Raw genomic sequence first — 21167 nt, forward strand, 5'->3', positions numbered from 1 at the left:
TTGGATTCAGCAAGAATCAGAAATCAAGGCTTTATTTCATCAAAGACAGTATCAAGTTATGTCCCAGAGGAACCCTAGGCAGGGATCCAGGTTGTAGTGTTTTTTATTGGACCTGACTAGAACATTCTGGATTCCTGGTTTTGATTAGCTCAGGTTTTCATACTTGTTATGAATGCTTTGTTTCTCATCCTTGAGTCTCTTATATGTGGGTGGACAAGGGAGGCAAGCAAATGACTGCATCAGTAAAATTTTCCACCTGCCTCCCTCTGTAGGCTCTGCTGTCCAGACTGGATTACACGTGTCTCTTCTGGCACTTTTTATCCTCTCCATTCTCTTTACACCTTGTCTCTTGTGCTTGGTGCAAAGGGAATGCCCTCAATGTTGTTGGTTTTCTGTTTTGTTTTGAGAAATGTGGGTTAGTTTGCATGTATTTTTAGTCTATTAGGCATCTGTTAAAAATTCTAGCAGGTTCTTTGACAGAATAAATTTGATGGATGAACTACTAAGGTCTTTTGGTTAAAACGGTACACTGTACTAGTGCACTGGAAAAGATTTCTTTTGGAGCTGTTACAGACTACAGGGTATATAATCCATGTGGATTAATGTGGCATTTCCTTCATAATCCTCTGAATTTTCTGCCTTAAAAATACTTTTATGTTTTTCCTAAGAGTTTTAGTAGAAAAGACCCTTTAAATATGTGGTGATATCTAGAATTATGACATTGTCATTGTGTGCTTTTGTACTTAAGGTGTACAAGTAGAAATAAAATGTGGCATTTTAATTCTCTTTTCTTTCTGTGGGTTGTTTGTTTGTTTGAATTTAGTGTCTAGTGCTATGCATTAAGTCTTTAGGCCAAGGGGGCAGAATTTTTGTGAGTACGCCGGTGCTTAAAAATGTAGACTGCTGTCTGGTGGGATTTTCAGATGTGGTTAAAGCATTGCCTGGTTGCCCAGTAGTTGATTTGGTACTTTGAAAAGTCTCCCTAGGAATGCCTGCCTGCCACTTGAAGTATCTCAGTACTGTTGCAAATCTGATTCCAAATGTTTAATTATTCCAAGAAGACATCTAAATGCAGGGGAAGTTAAATTCTTTTGGCTTCCAAGCCAGTAAATATATGACAATACTAGTGAGCTAGTTCTGAGTTGTCTGTCTGAGTTTTATGAGTTCCTAAATCTATTTAGGAATAATATTGGAACCTAGGAAGCCACTTCATTCTGGAATTAATTTTAGGTTTACTTTGAGGGAAGAGCGTAATGGCCAAATTCTATTATATTTGCAAAATATAATTTAATTTAGTTTTGGAAAACATTTCTGAAGAAGCATAGAGTTAACATCCCATTAGCTAATAAAATCATTTAAGTGTGGTGTGCACTTAGTTTTGTGAAACTTACTTTGTGTGTTTACCTCACTTCTTGTTCTGGAATTCTTTTCCCTAGCATCAGCACAGCTGCATCATCCATTTCCACAGTCCTTTTAACCTCCGCTTTTAATTAAAAAAAAATTAAATCAGATGCTGTTTAAAGCTTCCCGTTTAGTTTTGGGAAAATAGAAGTTCACATCTAGCTTAGGCGTGTGTGAACAGCTGTTAAAAGCCACAAGCAAAACGATACTTATAAAAGTGGTGGGGGGAATTTTAAGAGCAAGCTGCCAGTTTGACTGTACTTTTCAATAGCTCTTCGCTTTCAGCCAAATGGTTTTAACAATAATTTTCTTTGAAAAAACCCCCCTGTATTTTATAGAAGCAGCAGCCCTAGCAGTTAGGCCAGTGGTAATAGGAGGCAACTTGCCATGTCTCTTTAACTTTTTATGAAATTTTTCTTTGAATCTGGGGAAATTGCTCATTAGAGAGGTTGGAGGGGCTGATGTCCCTCTGTGCCCACCCACCATGTAGGTACATCTGTCCCCATCTGATTCTAATGAGGGATCTTGTTCATTGAAATTCTTAAATTTCAAGATTAAAGTAAAAGGATAATACTTCCCTTGCGCCCTGTTTTGCAGGCATTATAGTCCTGCTCATGACTTAAGCATTTTGAGGTAATCATAGGCTTTTATTTTTGAGTCTGAGTTTCCTAATCTGACTAATCAGTTGGACAGTAACATGCAGGGAATTTATCAGATGTTAAAATTTAAAAGAAAGAGGAAAAATTTGGACTGTTTCTTGTTTATTCTACCTTCTGTAAACAGGCGTGACCTGTCTCACCATGCTGCCTGGTTGTAGGGGACAGTAGGTTCGCTTAGCTTAAAGTTTATTGTGTCAGTGTACACAAGTATTCATATGATGTATCTGGATGTGGGATTGTCTTCATACAGTTTGGAAGCCTGGCAGATACATGGCTGTAGCACAGACCTGGGCTACATGTGGCATATAGATATAACCTTGTGTGTGTGAATGTGACAGAATGAGCTTTGAATCCTAACTTGTGTTGATCCACTGAAATGAGACGTCCCCTGAGCCACACTTTCTAATAAAGTCTCTTAACTTTATGCGGGGCAGCAGAATGATAATGATCATAAATGCTTTTGAAGTTCCTTCAAAGCTATATTCTTTCTTTTGAATTTATGTTGTTGAGGTATCTGTAATATTTTAATCTTAGCTAATTAGAGCCCGTGTTAACTGGTGCCACCACTAAAATGGTCTGTCTTGGTATTTGTTGCTTTGTTACACTTCTGACTGCTGTGCTGGGGTTTCTGCACTTGTATTACACTTCCAGTATCACTTTTGCCCCCAAAAATGTAGTCTGCAGTGTGCAGCCTAATTCTGGGGGGTCTGAAAGTTTGGTATGACTTCCATTTAACACATCTGTCTTTGCAATATGCCCATGTTTTTTTTGCGTGCGCAGCTAGTGAAGAAGAGTAGGGTGGCAATTCCTTTATTTTGTAATTGTTTTCTGCTTACATGCCTAAATATATTTAACTTCATATTATTAGCAAGCAAGAACCAGAAAGCTTGTTAATCACTTCCAGTTTTGTGTATGTCTCATTTTTGCATTGGTTTGTTAAAATTCCCTAAAAATTTCCTGCTATCATTTCTGGCAGGAAAAGAAGAAACAATTGGGACAAACAAAATGCCAAACGAGTTATTTCTTTCTTCACAGTGAGTGTCCCTGTGTGAAACTGTAAAGCCCTCGCAGGACTGTATGTGCTGAGATTAGAATTTTGGGTGTAATTCATAGAATTATCCTCAAGAATTGAGAAAAATTTAGGTGGTCCCAGTCTAGACAGTGTATACAGGAGACCAGTAATGACCAGAGGAATGAAGAAGCTTTTATATGAAGAGGGATGAAATAGATTGAGTTCCTTAGCAGCAGCAAAAAGATTTATAAAACCATGAGACTAGAAAACAGTTATATAGCATGTTTTCAATACAAGCCCAAGGAAATCACATGCCTTTTTATTAAACAGTATGCTTAAAATAGATGAAATAATTTTTTCATGTTGTGGAAAATGAAATTGTGGAGGTCATTTATTGATTGTTGTAGAAGCCAAAAGTGCACATGGGTCCAGAAAGGAACTGCAGAGACTTGTGAAGGTCTGGTCCACCCATGGCTGTAAAACGTTTCAGCTGTACTCCTAGCAGCCTGGAGTGTCAGGCTGAGGAACGCAGATTGCCTGAAGGTGAGGTGTATATCAAGTGTGACCGCTGTAGTTGTACAGTTTATTTTCTTGCCTCAGTACCTGCTGTTGGCTGCTCCTTGTAGCAGGTTACTGGCATGGGTTATACCAGGCCTTCAAATATCAGATGAAAAGAAACCCCAAATTCCTGATTTTTGAGCTGTTGCAATTCCTGCTCTCCCATTCCACCCTCCAAAAAAACCAACCCTGAACAGTGAACAAAATGCCTCTTTACCATTTTGCCCTCAGTGCCTTAGGTTGTGTAGCTGTATTTGTATGTATTACTTTGTAGCTGATTGGTTGGAACAGTTCAGGTAGAGAAAACCTTGCCTGGATTCTGGTGGGTTGCTCCACAGTCGTACTTTTCAGTACAGCAGTCTTTGGATAAAGTAGTTGAGAGGTCTGCGGGATAGAGAAAGGCACCGGGTAGCTGAGTAATCCCTGCTGATTAATTTTAGCCCCTCGATCTTTACAGTATCGACAAATTCAGCTGCGTACTCACCCTATTTCTTGCCTAGACTGTGTTAAGGAAGTTTGTTTTTGCTGAAAAGTGCTAAAAATCTAACATGTTGTTTAGGACATTTTTATAAGCATGTTTTAAATGGAAGCATGAGGGTGGCACAGTTTTTCAGAATGAGCATGATGTTTAACCATTAACTGAAGTCTCTTTGCTATACTAAACCTGAAAACGTCACCCATGGAAATTATGCCTGTGAAAACTTCACTCCTTCTTAATGTATATTAGAAGACAAGGAGTGTTCTAAGTCACAAAGAAACTAGGTCATCATTGGGGCCGTGCTAAAATTTTGGTATATGATACCTTGTGGCTATTTGCGAGGGACTCGTTAACTTCTAGACTCATATTCTCCCCTTCCTTTTCAAACCTAGCAAAGGAAGTGCTGCTTATCCTTGAGGACTCCTAACTATAAAAAGTAGAGTGGGTTTGTTTAACTGTGTGAGGTCATTACTGACCAAATGATTTGGGAAAATACACTTTCAGCATCTAAATTTTGCTATAAGACAGATGTAGCTGGTTTCTTGAACTTCAGTAAAAATTGAAGGAAGCAGGAACTATTAAAATCATCTTTGGTTTTAGGAAGCTTTAGAAAAACAGTGTTAAAAAGTTTACAGAAAGTCCCAGCTGAACCTTAACTTGCTTAATATTTTCAAACTAAATTGAATCCTGAAATAAATTATTAGGAGTGCATACATGTGTCCAAATTCAGCTGTTCTGTGTTGTATTCCCTGCAACACTCAGCCCAGTCTGAGGAGGTAGTTTTGCTATTGACTTAACCCAGTTTCACTTTTGTCAACTGGTAGCAGTTTAGTCCTGGTAGCAATGCACAAAGAGTTAGTTCAGTTCACTGATCGAGCCTGAAGTGAACAGAACAATGGGAGGAGTTCTTGTGTGAAAGAACTTGTGGATTCCTTTTATTCTGCAGTGGTGCTATCCCATGCAAAGGTTTGGAAGCATAGGGAAAGCCAGGACCATCCATTAGAATTGCAGTTATGATAGCTTAAGCTGCTAACAAAACTACCACTTTTCTGACTTGAATTTCAGGGCAGCCGCTTCCACTGAACCATCAACTTTCCTGATAAAAGTTTCTTTTTATGTGAGTTCTTTTGTTCTGTTTTGTTTTCTTTGGTTTTTTTTTTTTCTTTTTTTGTGGTGTGCGTGTGAGAGAGATACGACAGGAGGGAATCGGATTCCTCTGCACAGCCAGCTGGCCACATTAGCTTTGAGAAGAGCATGGATCCTGCTGTGTTTGATCTGTAACAAGCAAATCGTGTACAAAGTACTTTTCTTATTCCTTTGGGTCATTTATGCACTATGTACCTTTTTAAGTCTTGGATAAAATGTTAATGATTTTTATTCAGTCCCTTGTAGCTAGCCTGATGAGTTGGTTCCCCTTCCTCACCTGAGGCTGTTTAATACTGTAAAGTTGCAATATTCTGTCTTAGTATGTCCACTATTTGATGTCTTCAACTTCTTTTGAAAAACAGTAGATATAAATATTGTAGAGGAGCTTTTGTAGCTTTTCCTCAGAATCTGAATCAACTACAGCCTTTTATTAAGTAAATGAAGTTTGGACTGAAGTGTTCACATCATGATATAAGTTTACGTCAGGAAGAAACAAACTATATGCCAATTCTACTTGAAGACAAGAACAGTTCTTCAGTACAATAATGAACCAGTGAATGTTGTATTCATTAAAATTCAGGTTTTTTTTTGTTTGTGTGATTACTTAGTGGTAATGAAATATGTGAATTGAGAAATGCGAAAGAGGTTTGTGCAGCCCCACTGCTACTGTCTGGTTTGAAATAATCATATTGTTGAAATATAAAGAGTTTGAATTCAGTTCTTTGTGGTCTTTGAAATGTTGTGGCTCAATTAAAGAAATAGCTGACAAATCTGCTATCAGCAATGTGAGTATGCTTGGGTTTTATTTCTCCTTTTATAGCTAATCAAAGTATATGTCTTTAATAAGCAATCTTGCTTTTTTGTTATAAAAAGTAATTTAATATAAAGTTGAGTTGTACTATTAATTTTTTTAACTGCCAGTTGAAAACGGTTTGGCTTGGTAATAATTAGTTACAAAAGCTTCCAAATGGAAGAAAAACTGGGCTGCCGTCAAACAGGATTTGATACGCATGGAACAGTTAAGCAGTAATAAATTGCCTAGTAACTGAGTAATTTCACTCAGATATGTGCCAATCTTGCCTCCACATTGAAGAAAAAAAATTGGAAGAAGAACTGATGTTTAAAATTGCTTAATGCTGGAGGTTTATTGTAATAACAATAATACTGACTTGGCCTGATTGTCGAACATTTAAAGCTTCTTTTTATATCCTAGTGAATGATTTCATGTTCATTTATAATTTTTGTTGTGGGAGAGCTCCCAGAGGGATATGTAGGAGAAGCACAAAGTGTCTCCAACTCTTTATTACATCTGCTGGAAGCAACAGTGGAATCAGGCATGGAAGGGCCCTGCAACTGACCTGGGCTGGCTCTGTCAGAAGCAAGTAATTCAGAGCATTGGATAAAGGCATTGCACTTGAGAAGACAGCCAGTTTTTAATGTAGGTGTTTGGCATGAAGTCAACAAAAGTATACCTGTGGAAATGGTTTGTGTAGATAGATGCAGCAGCAGCCATCAAGAATGCTGGAGTGGGTCCTGTGAGGAATTGTTATTTATTTATTTATTAGGTAAATGCTTTTTATAGGAAGAAGTTCTGTATTAATAGTTAATAGCTTCATGACGTATATTACTTTGAGATATGTTTCTATGCTACACTAAAACAGTGTTCTTTTTAGAACACTGTTTCACGAACTGCTATGTAAGGATAAATCTTTTTGTTTGATGTTATAGTATGTCCAGATTTACTATTTTTGGAAGAAACTACTTGTACAGCTCTACCTAGCTTGCAAGGCACTGTAGAATGTTTGAATTATAGGCAGAACTCAAATGTGTCTAATATTTTGTGGGTGTTTGGTGGGGCAAAGTAGGTGGGTTTTGCTTCATATTCTGCCTCTAATGACCGCATCTAATCTATTTATAAGGAGATATCTGCTTTTAATAGCATGAAAATTTCACAAGCAATAGTGAGTCAGACTGTTAATTTGCCTGCCCTTTTGATTGCTGACAGGGAATTCAGCCGTTCTGAGCTGACGAAGGCTGCGGTTCCATGATCGGTTGGTTTTGCGGTGAAGCCAGTTTACAGCTTGAAGTTAGCACTGCTACCCCATGGGAAATCAGATCTGTGACTTGGGTTAAACACAGCATTGCAAAAAGGAATAGCTATTTTTAGCATGGATCAACTCACTGAGCTTCGTAAGCTCATATGAGTTGCATGGCCTCCTAAGCAGGTGAGGAGAGAATAGTGTGCTGTGGCATGAGAGTGGGCATGAATAACCAGGAATGGGACAGGATGGTGAGATTTTCCAAGTTTTGGTGCTGGTATCGGTAGGTCTTGAGACTGTGGCTGGAAACTCTTGCTGTTGACTGCAAGAGACAGATGTGAGTGGCTGGAAGCAGGATCTAAGACATGTGTGAGTTTACATTAAGATCCCAAGACTCTTGAGTTTATGAAATTATAGTGAGCTTTATATTTTATGGCTGTCAATCCAGTAAATCTTTGTGGATTTTAGAATGATAAATAATTTAGTAGTGTTCTTATTATTTAACTGAAGATAATTATACTTTGTTCTGGAATTCTTAAAATCAGTGATGAAGTAGCAGATACATCAGATTAGAGAAAACATCTAAGAGAGAGCTAAAAAAGCTGATCCATCTATGGCTTGCAGATATATTGGACTAGCACCATCTTCTGAATGTTTAGTACATTACAGTTTTATGTCTTCACTGAGGTATTAAAGGACGTCTAAAAAAATACTCAACTTTGAATTTCAGTGATCACAGTACTGTAATATTGTATATACACTCAATTCAGTTTATGAAATTGTTAAATTAAACCAAACCAAAGGACAGCTAGTCGAATTAGTGGGAAATTAAGATTTTTATTTTATGCTTTTTTAACCTCTGTCCTAAAAAGTAGATTTAATATTGCAAGGAAGGAAATTACGTTGTGAGAAAGCTATTGAGAGTCCAGCAATTTGTCAGTGGTAGCTCAGCTAAATCAGTTTAAGCAGTTTGAAAAAAGTTTCAGTAATCCTGATAAAAATTGTTTCATGCTGAATCAAAGAAGGGTCTGTTGCTATTTTTCTGTCAGCAAATTGTGTTTCAGAGCACTTGGGCAGTCATTAAGGTTCGGTAGAGGGAAGCTTGGAAACTCCTATCAAAAATGGTAATCTGTAATTTAAAGGGAAACATATCTTTTGAAATTAGGCTCATAGAAGATAATTTGTCCAAAGGAGTTCATACGAATGTTTTAAATGATGTATTATAGTCATAATGCTGTTCGAAATTTCTTACAAAATTATAAATCAAGTAATTTTGTGTTTCTCATGTGTTGCTTTGTAAAGGATAATATTAGTGAGAGAAAATAAAGGTTCTAAATGGCATAACTTTTGTCTTGTTACTGTTGCTAAAACATTTGCAATTAGAAGATGACATATCCCTTGAATCTTGCTTTTTTATCAATGTATATGTTTAACTATTGTTTTTGTGAAGGATGCTGGGTCCAAAAAGTGAAATATTACACTTGTAGAAACTTTTTTTGTTTGTTTTTGTTTTGCTTTCTCAATGTCATTCGTTGTAAACCTTCAACTGCGTTCACTGTGACTCCACAGTGCTTTTTATAATTTAATGAATATAGCAAGAAAAATCCAGCTGGGGGGTGTTCTTATGTCTCAGCCATTTTCTCATTTCTCCTTGTCTCCAGGAGACAGCTATTTATAAAGATGTTTGAGTCTGAGTTAACAGCTTTAACTTAATAAGGAAGTAAAACTAATTGCTGTCAAATTTCTCTTTGCACAAAGGTTAGGAAGCCTGAACAAAAGTGTTAAAGAAGATGAAAGAGGATTTAATGCACAAAGTAATAAATAGATGGTTCAGTGAAACTTCATGTGATCTGAGACAAGGCTTAATTTATATTTTCATCAATGTTTTGTTTTTCCCTTTGTAAAAATAAGAATAGTATTTGCCTAATTTACTGGGAAGAGAATCAGTCAGCGAACGGTCTGTTAGTATTTGCAGAGTGGTTATGAACTGGCAGTAAGGGCCATGTAAGGATCTGACTGGATGAAAAGCAACAGTGAACAAGCTGTCTTCCTTCCAGGAGGAGCTTGTAATCTTGTAATACAGTTCTCTGTGGAAAGTAAGAACTAATTAACCAAAGGTGTGAAATCATAGAACATTAAAGTCCTGTGGGATGATTATTTTTTTGAGAGAGTGGCATTTGTTTCCTGAAACTGGGCTGTTCATTCTCCATGCCAGTATGCACAAAAGTGTTTCGTGTTCTTTCGTTCACATCCCCACTTAATTTAAGCTTACCCTAAGAGTTTGTTTATTTAGCTCTGTACACTGCAGACAGTAAACAGAGATACGTGTTAAAATCTTCTACACAGGGGTCTGTGCCACCATGTCTAAACTCCATGTGCCAGATTAATACTTTTCAAGTTGGTCATCTCTGCTATGCCTCTATCTGCCACCTAGACGTATCTTCAGTGTACTTAGTCACTTGAGTTGCAGAGGGGGATCACAGTCAACATGTCTTTCATCCTCCTTTCTTACTTTCTGTGTCCTTATGATACCCTTCTAAAAAGAAGAAAAAATAAGTAGTTGTTCCAATTATGTTTTAATCCTAAAATAACACTATGAGGTGACTCAGTTGTGTGTAGTACCATCTTTTTTGAATACTTGTTTCCAAACATGTCTGCATTAGCGGCAGGGGTAAGGAGTATAGGTACCTAACACAAGGGATCAGACTGTAACAATCAGTGTAATCTTAGTCCGCACAGTCAAATAATAACTGGTTGCAAGAATTTCTGCCAACAATTTAATAAAAAATGAAAACGGGAAATGTCTAACTGAGAAAAAAATATAGTCTTATTTTCACTTCAGCTGTCTCTTCATGCTGTGTAAGCCAGTCATCTGTCACCTTAGTTTTGAAAAGAAACTTGAGTGTATTATTTTTTTCTTCATGAGAAATTTCACTCTGGTATGAGAAGATGCCTGCTGTTTGTATTTGCAAAGGTTAACAAATCTTCTTAAAAACGACCTGTCATCTGCCAAAACATTATACATGCTTGTTACTAGGTGAGAATCCTGTCACATCGTGTCCTCTATAGTGAGCTGCACTTGGTGTGCTGAGACTGGGACATTTGCTTCTGGCTGCTCTTCTTGGTTTTTGTTGAAACCTGTTTTAAATCTTGGAAGTGTTAACCTCATTAAACTAAGATGCATAAGAAATACTGGTTTTATAGCTTTAGAAAAAGTGCTGTAATTCTTCATTCATTAACAGTATTTGAAAGTCTCATTTAATATAGGATATTTTTATGCAGGAAACAATATAAAAACTATAGCTACTTCCATAAATACAAATCAAAGAGAACTTTTCATGCTAAACCACATTCTTTCTTATTGTTTCCTATGTTAGAACAAAATATTATTATCAACCTGATTTTTATTTTGTGAAGTACCCTTATTCTAAGAAGCTCATCACAGATTTTGTCTTCAAATGTTTTTCTTTGAGAGGAAAGAGAATTCCACATAGGCTTTGTATAAATAAGTGGAGACCCATAAGAGTTACGAATAAAATCAGGCAAACTTCACAGGCAATATGCCTTTCTCTTTTTAACTGGAGACCTAGGAAATTGCTCATCTTTCCCATATTAGGCATACATTTTCTTGTTTTATGCCTGTAAGAATTTGTATGTTGGTTTAGAAGGAGCTCAGATAATAGATTTGACATTTACAGAGTTGTACTTTTAATAATTGAGAAACATATTTGCAATTAATTCTATTTTTTTTAGAGGAGACTGTTACTATGTTTTGTGTAAATTATAAGAGTTTTTAAGCTATCAGTTTTTTTTTCTTTCTGAAACAATTTCTAATTGTAGCTGGAAATGTTAGGTGTAGCTTTTAAAGTAATAAAGTACAGCAGCAACTATTATTATTGTGCCTTAGTAGCTTTTTTAATGCAACGTTTGATTTGTTACTGTGTCCTCATAGGGAAGCATCAGCAGTAGAGTGTACATGACAGTGAGAAAGTAAACACATGCTTGCAATCAAATTAATGTATTTCATCTGTCTTCAATTAATAACAATCTGTCATGCTATCTATCTGAGAAGCGGCATAAACAGTTTATTTTGTGTTTGGAATAACTTCCTGGAGGTAGTTAATGTGACATGTAGTTTGTCTGCCATGAGTATAACCAGATCAACACTCTAGATGTTTTCTTGATAACCTAAAAAAAATTACTGAGAAAGTCTGTACTGGAACTATATTTATATTTTGGTTTGAGCTTCCTTAAATCAGAGTAGTGGCATAGTTTTCAGGACTTCCATGGAAGAGTTTTCTTGGCAGTTACACAATTTTAGTGTGAGAAAAAGATTGAAAGCATTAATAAAAATTTAACTATAAAAAGCTGCAGTTAGCACTCAGACATTCCGGTCTGAATATTTGAGAAGTACGTGCTGTAGTAATGTAAAACTACCAAATCAAAGATGATTTTAAAACGCAAGAGGATACATAAAATCTGATAGTAGTGCACATTTGGTGCAGTTGCTGTCAATTTATTATTACTTCTGCATAGTTCCGGTTACCGTTATTATATGATTATTAATAACATTAGATACTTGTTCTATCAGATGACTTTATTTACACAGAAAGACCTTTTCTGTCTAATTAGAAAATGAAAGTGCACATGCTTGAAGTTCTAAGTAATCTGGTCAAATATTCTATTCAAAACGAAATAGTTTCATCTCTTTAGTGGGAAAGAAGTAGGTTACTGCTAAGCTGAGAAATAAAAAGTGAGGGAGGTTTTTTCATTGCCTGTTTTCTGTTTTTTTTTTTTTTTCCAAGTTTTTTTTTGCAGTGATGGCAGAATTAAAAGTGGTTCATTATGACAGAAGACGCCTGAGAGGGCTTCCTTCTGGCCAGAGTGGTAGGACCTACTAAACTATGCTCTGCTGAGGTGCTATGGGGCAGAGGTCTGATAAATTGGGCAGTAAATCCTTTTGCCCAGAAAGCTGCTCCCAGTGTTCATTGTGATTTCTGTTTTATTCATTAGAATAGTGCATATTTAGCACATCTTGGAGAAATCACTCTTTGATTCCCTTTTTTGTGCACTTTGCTCGTGCATGCAAGAAGCAGAACTTTCACACTCTGAAATTAAGCTGATTTGTTGAGCAGTGTCTGCTGCATGAGGATAATCCTGTGTAACAGTATCGTTGTCTTCAGTCTGTTAGATTTTCAGGTGCTCAAGCTAGGTTTGTTCTTAAGAAATCGGTCTGAAATTATACCAAAAAATAGGGTGAAAGAGAGATCGTCATATACAGCCCCCTTTTTTATGACCCTGGAGTATTTTCAAAAGAGAAAATATGTACATAATTTTAAGCACATGTAAATCAAATTAATAAATTATTAAAGCATTTTACTTGTCATGTCTGTGTGGGCTAATCGTGATAGCTCATTATTTAAACATTATGTAATTGTATACCTTGTGTGAACAGCTGCAAATACTTTGCAGAAAGATTTATATTTCATTTTTCACTGCATACTATAAAAGAATATATTTTTGTGTGGTACTATAGATTAACACAGATGTTTACTTGTAAATTTAAAACTACCCTCAATTACATTAAGATTTGAAACAGTTATAATATTCATGATAAAAGCAAAACTAGATAGTTGTAAATTTATGTGTTAATAAGTTTTTTAATGGAAAATACTGGTATTTTCAATAAAAAGAAAAAGTTGAGCTTAAACAGCAGAACTGCCCCTTTGTAGTTTTTTGCAGTTGCTGCAATTGCAAGGCTTGAAAGTGAAAGATGATCAGATTTGGGTGGAGAGGCGTCCCTTCACTGAGATTCTCTGAACTCTTTCATGTTTGTTTTCACACATGCAGTTTAAAAAGTGGTTGGGTTAGTTATCACTGGTGTGTAATAATCTAAAATGACTGTGTAGTGCCTTACAGTTTGCAAGTGTAATCTCATGATCCAGGAGAAATGCCAACAAGCTATTAAACAGTCACAGTTGCTTAACACGCATTATGCATGCTACTCAGCTGTTTATGCCATTCTGAACAAGTACTGTCACTATTTTTTCAGCTGCTTGGAAGCACCTGTACAAGTTATATACTTGTGTTTCTTTCAGAATTACCTGAAAGGAAGATTCATGCAAAATGGATGTTTCCAGATTTAAAAAAAAAACCTGTACTTTTACATGGAGTTCTTCTCCAATGATCTTATGAAAGAGACTGGCAGCCCTGTGGGAAAGGGAGATAAATAGCATGAGTAGCAGCCTTAACATTCTGTATAAATTATGTTCTGCTGTCTTTTTAGAGTATGTGCAATTATTTGCCTGTGTGATAATATTTAAATCAAGATATGCTATTACATTTTTTGGCATTTTGAAAGATTATAAACCCAGAACATTAATCGTTGTTCTAACTAGTGAAACATATTTTAAAATACTGGCTTTGTTTCTGTGAGTTGTATTACTCTGATAAATTGTTACATGTTTTTTATTATTGCCCTAATGTAAAGACAATACAGCTGTGGGATTTGATATCACACTTATTCCTTGAAGCAAACTCTGCTGAGCAAATTATATTTATTCTGGCTCATTTTGGTGAAGCAGGCGAGCTAAAGTAGTATTAAAGATACTTAACTATTGGTTTTCCACATATGTATGGTGTAATGGAATGGAGATGATTGTTTGTCCCTGCATGGTGGTGCTATGTGGCTTGTTTCAGGCCTTTTTTTTTCTCTTATGGAATGGTACGTATATCTAAATGGTGTAAAAGGAACAATTATGGCATTATTTATTTACCATTAGTGGCTCCAGAGTCTAAAGTCAAAAGCAGCATTATTATTCAATCAAGACTGAGTTGCTGTTGAATGGCTGTGTGTGGGTAGATTGTAAACTACCCATTTGTGTTTCATCTAATGCTTTTTTTGGTGTTCCTTGCTACTACCCAATCAAATTTCAGTGACTTAATTTCTCACGTAGAGTTTACGTAGAGTTTTGACTTTGAATAACTATACTCTCAAGTGTGTGCTCAGAGTTTTTCTATCATTTGATATCTAGCCTTGCAGACAGTCATTTAAAGTAAGGTTTCCTTTTCCGCTTAGAGTTAGTACTGTTGGCTTTTCACTGCAAATAAGTGATGTATAGCAACAATTCAAAGGGTAATGAAAATGTCGCTTATATAAATCACCTGAAGATGTGACCTAATCAGTTCTCTCTGGTCCTAACTTAAAACTACTGTTTTGTCCTTACCTTCTTTGAAATGTCTTTTGCTCTCCACAGAGGTGACCGTGATGGTTTTTAAATATTTTTTTTTAACCTAAATTCTGCAGTGTTCTTCTTACCTGTTTTTCTTCTCACGTTGTCAGGAATGCCTTAAAGGGAGTATCCCTGGGATTTGGGCTGTGGGAGTTCCATACTTCTAGATTCTGTTTGATTTTTTTTACCTTAGTAGATCTCTGTTTAGTCTCACCTACAAATCAAAACTGAACTCTCCAGAGTTCATGAGAAACAAGTATTTTAGTAATCCTTACCTACTTTTGCTGCAGCAGACACTGATCTTTGCTGATTTCATCTCTGGCGGAAGATTTTCGTTTGGATCCATTTGGCTTTGTGGAAGTTATGTCTGAATTCCTGAAGTTAATGATATATTTTTGTTGTGCCAGTATTTTTATGGGGTATGTGTACATACCAATGCATACAGATGTGTTATGGAGCAACAATGTATCTTGCTAGCTTTAATTGAAATGACTCTACACTGGACAGCCTTAAAGGTGAATGTTTAGTTTTATTTCAGAGAAATAAAAAGTTGGGCTGTTGACTAGCTAGTTAGAAACAGAGTTGCAGGAGAGGAAAAGTAAAGCAATGGAGATATAATTTGGAGAGTAACTGGCAACCATGGGGTTTTTTGTACTCATCGTACAAACTTTTTTTAGTGTGCATTTTGAGCATAAAAATGAGCAAACTGCAGCAACCCATATTTTGGATGTCTTTTCTTAAAAAGGGACTTCAAAATGACTGGGGGCTGATAAGCCCCTTTTTTTGTCCTCAAGTCAATCAGGGAAAGACTGTGATTTCTCCCTCTCTCCCCCATTGCTTGTGATGTCCTTTTGCTCTCCTCCATTGCCCCTGATGTCCCCTTGCTTCCACTGATTCCAATTTTTATGTGGTTTATTTAAGCATTCCGTTTAATGCAAGTGTACTAAGTGGTTCCTGTATAGTCAAGGAATTCGCAATGTGCTGCTCTGACACCATTACTATTTGAACTACCATTCCTGCCAATTGGTCCCATTTTTAAGATCTTTAGAATTTTACGAATGATACATCAAAGAAATGCTGTCACTGCAGTCTGTAGAACTTGCACATCGTGGGGTTGCTTTAGCTATTTGAGATCAGAAAACATAATTCATTAATGTAGATATCAGAGTTTATATCCAAGCACTTAAGCAAAGTACTGGTTTGTAACATTTGTGTACTTTAGAGATTCACTGTTTGCAAATAAATCTCACTTAAAAAACTAAAATCCTCCTGTCTCCTTTAGACATCCTATTGTGAATTTCTAGCCATCAGTTTATATTCTACTTGATAAAAATGGAGCTATTAATTTTCCCCTGTCACTCTTGTCTTTCTCATTCACTTCAGATGAGAAGGATGACTGTACCATCTGGCACATAAACTTCACTTTGGGACTTTCTTTAAATGTTTGTATTTGATGTGTGTCCAAATCTTGCAGATTCTTTGAGACCTTTGTTAGATATGGCCTATCATAACCATTACCGCAGTTAAAATGTTCTTATTTTGCATCTTCATTTCAGTAATTGCTTTTTCTTGGCCAATGCAGTGTTATCTAGCCATTTAGAATATTATGCAAGATCATTTTCCTGGTTTGTAAAATCAAGCCGTATTTATGTATCTGATTCTATCCAAAGCTTATTTGTCTCTGCCTTTCAACTTTTCATGGCTTAAGTGCATTCTAGTATCATCGTTCATCCTAAGATATCTATTCCTGCTGTTAATTGGCTCATCATACGAGCCCCCATTGGCCAGCTGTTTGTTTTCTCTCTATAGAGTCCCTGCATTCCTTATAAGCATCTTTTTAGAAAATCGTTTTTCTCCTCCAAATCCCTCCTTAAAGTCTTTTTGCTGTGATGTCTAAATAAAAGCTGGACAAGACTTATCTCCTGGTGTGCTAAGAATTCTGCCTGTTGAGCTGACCACTATCAGATGTTAAAAAAAAAAAAAAAAAGGGGGACTGAAGGGTATCTATTCACTGTATTTTAGCTGGTCTTCAGTAACTATGTCTCTGCCTCTAGCCTGGGGGGAATGAAAAGTAATATGAGTTAGGATAGTCATCTTTCATTGACTGCAAACTGCAGTTTTGTGTAGGTTAATATTTATTAACACTTGAAACCTGTTTCTTGTACTAACATTGTGCCCTCTTTCATTGAGAGCTAATGGAACATGAATTGCCTTGCATTTACTGTGGGCTGAGAGTACGCATGTGAACAGTTACCTGGCAGTTATATAGCATAACAGTAACTGTACAGTTCACAGCAGACTGCCCATAATTCAGAAGGGACAAGGTAAAATACTTTTAAGTGGAGAGGTGAACTGAGAATTACAGAAAATTTGGAAACATAATTTCGCCTTGATTTTCACTTCCAAGTCTGTTAGATTCTAGGATTGTTTGTGCTTTTAGTTTTTCTACTGCAGTAAAGTATATGCTCCACTAACCATATAATATTCTAGATGTTTCTTCAAGTAAAAAATAGGAGGCATTTGAGGATATGATTTCCGATATGGCAATGGCATTTTATTCCTGAAAATATATCAGTTGTTGTGTTCTCCTACTTCCTAATTCTTTCCATCTTGGGAGAGTTTGAGACAGATTGTAAATTGTGAGCTTGTTTTTACATAACATATATATATTCCTTACATAAGCACGACTGGTATTTTAGAGGGATGGACTATAAATGCTGTTTACCGATCTATTTTTATTGTAATCTTGTGTAAGTTTTTGGAGTTGAGGTATAGTCAAAGAAATACAGCAAGTGAAATTTGAAGATAGGGTTAAGTTTCCTTTAGGGGCTCATCAAATAAAAATAAAGAAAATATATTTTTATTCTTCCCAAAAGAGTAATCTCACTGTTGTGTTTTCCAAGCTGCACTTAAAGCTAATATGCGAAGAGTAAAAATAATAGTTAATAATTATATGGTTTAGGCAGCATGCTGTATTTTATCCTTAAAAGCATTTCAACAGAGGCTCTCTTCTGGTAGTTATATTTCAGAGAAAAAAATTGAGTAGCTGTTTCATAGACTGCAAAGTCAATAGCAATTTTTAAACAAAATTGGTATTAACTGGGCTTTATCTTAGTAAATGTATTTGTTCTTCCTTTTGAAACTATATATTCTACGTTTAGTATTATGAAAAACTGTGCTACAAGCATTAGTGTTAATAGCCTAGTATTTTAGTCCTTCACAAATTAATGCTTGTGGTAACTGGATGATTTTAGGCCTGTTCTTACAAACAAGGCCTTACTGATGTGCTAGGAACAGTAATATGTGGCAAAAACTCCACATTAACCAAGGTAAGCAGTATAAATGGGGTGTAGGAATCCCCTGCTAGACTAAAAATCTCCAAGAGAAAATCTCCAGAGCCTACAAATTAAAGACCTCCAATGTCATTTTAAAATAAAGCCTTTTATGTAGTAGGAGAGCATTTTTTCAGCTGATAATCAAATGACACTATTATGCAGGCTTACTAGATTTGCAAATTTACAAGTTTTTACAAGTCAGTTGGGTCCCTTCCTCAGGAAATCAGTTTAAGTTTTTTTTCCTGTATTGACTCAAAGAGCCTGGTTGTCCTTAAATCCTTCTGAATATATTTGCCTTATAATTTGACGGCATTGAGTCAACACCCTTATAGGAACTGCAATGCAATAAAAAAGAGAAACTGTTCAATATAGTTTCCAGTTACCTTAGGATCAGATTTTGAGAAACTGGAGCGTGTACAATAAAACCTGTGCAAGGCTTCCATTTTGCTTTGGAAGTAATCAGTGCTTTTGCAACATAAAATATTATTTGAAAGCTTTGCTCTGCTTCCAGTGGTTGTAAAATGATAAAAATGAAAATGTGTGTGACTCTTGAAATATGCATTTTACCGGTTTTAATCTTCTGAACTGTACTTTTGTGGAATTGAAAGCCTCATATATGAGTAATGAAGAATCAGTGCTTTTACTCAGTTCATTTTTTATTATAGTGAATGTTTTTGTTCTACCATATTCTGCATCTGAGTTCTTTATAACCTGCATTTTTTGATCAGAAAAAAAATGTATATTCAGATGTGCTTGGTCAACTCTATTTTGTAAAAGTCTTTAGATGACACTGGAACCTTCAATATGCATCATGCTTGCAAGCAGAATGTGCAAAATTTCGTTGTGTCAAGTTTCTGTATGTGGTTAACAGTAAATTTTTTACAAATTGTGTGTACCCAGCAATAAGTTTCTCCTTTATTTTAGATAAGAATTAGTCACATTTGACCATGCAGTTTTATTTGTGATTTCATTTTAGTTTTGCAAATAATATTAACCTGATGTAATTTGTTATTTTTATTATGGAAAATGATTATAGGAAGAAAGAAACCTGCATTTGCATACACCTGTAAAGGGAAAGATTACATCTGATGTGTTTCCAATGAATAATTTCTAAGACAGGTAACTGAATGGGCTCCGTTTTAGTAATTTTTCCTTTCTTCAACTTTTTAGTTGACTTGGAGCATATGCGCGCGGTGAAAGTTGACAAGCACCAGCGATTTTGTCAGGAAAACAATTTCAGTAGCCATTTTGTGTCGGCCAAGACAGGAGATTCTGTAAGTAAGAAAAATAAAACCCTTGTAGATGTCTTTTTTTTTATTTTTAAAGATGCAGAAGTTTTATTATACTTCACACATCAAATCATGGACAACAATGACTGTTGCAGGTCATTTTAGCCTGCCTAGTTAAATGAAAAATAGATATTTGTGTATATTCTCTATTAATTACAGTGATTTCTCATCTGATTTGCAGTTTAATGTATAGTTTTTAATATGATAATGGTCTAGTTTATATATCAGCATGAGAACAGCTGTATCTCTTTGCTGACAGCCTGTAGTTAAATGTATTCCTTCATTCCAGGTGGAGTCCCATCTGTAGACCTTCAATATAGAAACTTTGAACAGTTGATAGTGGCACAAGACTGTTGCAATCAAAGTTTTTAATAGGGGTCCTGAGCCATTGGAGACACTCCTTCTGCAGGTCCGCTGAAATTTGAACATTCGGTGTTTTAACGCTGTGCAGAGTATATTTTTGAACAACCTTTTGACTCTGAGCTAACTGGGTTATTTGTTTTAGTTGTAAGTGTATGGAAGAAAAGGTTCTTTCTTAGTTCACTGTGTCAGTCAAATTAAATCACATTGTATTGTTTTGCTTGATTTGTCACATGACTAATGACTGTAATTCCCATAAAATGGTCCTGTATCTCTCTCCTGTGTTACTTATGACAGCGTACTTCGTTTTTGTTATTGAACAATAAGACCATGTTCAGTTATATGAAAGTATAACTCTGTAACACAAATGGAATCCGTTTTTAAGATCTTTGATGAAACGTCTGCAATGTACTGCCTAATTTTATAAGATAATAGCTTTTCTTTGAAGTCTAACAATTTTGCTGTTACAGATGCAGTGAGTCCTCATTCTCCTTACAGTTTGTGTTGAATCTTTGGCATAATTTTTTTTAAATTAAGGTTTTTTTAAGGTAGAAACAGAAGAAAAAAAATGTACAATTCTTCACTCAATGAAGTATGCATCTGAGAAAATGTATTCCTTTCTCAGGCAAACAATCTTTTTTTTTTTTTTTTGAGATTTGGTAACAGGAAGAAAAAGCAGTTCTTTTTATAAGGTTGATATATGTAACATAGCAAACTATGAAGGAATCTTTATTATGTCTTTTAATTGATTCATGAATTGCAGCAGCATCCTGCTGTATGTACTGATTGTTCTTTTTTTCACTTGCTGTATAAAGACAAAAGTAAATTTAAACGTACCTAGAAAGCATTAACCAGAAGTCTGTTTAAGTATCTACTAAGAAAAGAAGGTATGAGGTATGGTTTACAGTAATTCATTTTTTTTGTTTCAGTATAGATTTGAATTACCTCTTCATGTTTTTCAGTACTTGTGCAGGAAAGACAGGGTGCTTACCCTAGACAGTGATTTAAGAAGAGACCATCAAATACTGCTTTGGTTATAGGCTTAGTTAAGATAAATGATTTTTTGTTTACCTCGGATCTTTCCAAATGACACATTTGCAAAAAATAATTTTGTATTTAGATTTAATTCTTACAATTTTAAAAAAGCCCAAAATTCTCCTCAGAGGAGAAATAAATGTCATGAAAGATCTAGTATAGCTGTCTTCCTGTCTATCAAACTGTATACATAAAGCACTGAACTTGTGCCTGATGTTTTGCACACAAAGCATCCTCACGGTAGGTGATCTAGCTCAGTACACCAAGAGCCTGGTGTGGGTTAAAGTAGGCATCTGGAAAAGAGACCTTGTTCAGGATTTCCTTTCTTGCTGTGTGGATTCTAGTAGAATAGACCAGTACTAGACCAAGTAGTTTAGAGAAAGAGAAATTATTTTGGAAGCTACTATGGTTTGTTGGTTGTTCCACTAATTTGTTGCTGTTTTCCATCTTGGGTGTAAGAAGAGATTATATACATTGTCTGTTTTTGAATTTTCACTGAAAATTACTGAAATCACTTACACAGGCTTTTTGGGGTGGCAGCTGTCTGATGAAAAGCAATGTTTGTTAGTAGTTTAGATTGTGAGCTCAGTCAAATAGCCATGTAGATGAAATATAATACGGGG

The 21167-nt window shown here is 35.7% G+C and overlaps 1 protein-coding gene across 2 annotated transcripts in view; it reads left to right on the plus strand.

Annotated features, from left to right (window-relative positions):
- RAB28 (RAB28, member RAS oncogene family) overlaps positions 1 to 21167 on the plus strand; it is a 66760-nt gene that overhangs the window by 31840 nt on the left and 13753 nt on the right. For both annotated transcript variants that reach the window (XM_065659205.1, XM_065659212.1), the window contains exon 5: positions 19031 to 19134. In XM_065659205.1, the coding sequence (XP_065515277.1) occupies positions 19031 to 19134 (104 nt within the window). The remainder of the gene's footprint in view (positions 1 to 19030; positions 19135 to 21167) is intronic.

This window comes from Lathamus discolor, chromosome 1 (assembly GCF_037157495.1).
Source record: "Lathamus discolor isolate bLatDis1 chromosome 1, bLatDis1.hap1, whole genome shotgun sequence".
NCBI classification, from domain to species: Eukaryota; Metazoa; Chordata; class Aves; order Psittaciformes; family Psittacidae; genus Lathamus; species Lathamus discolor.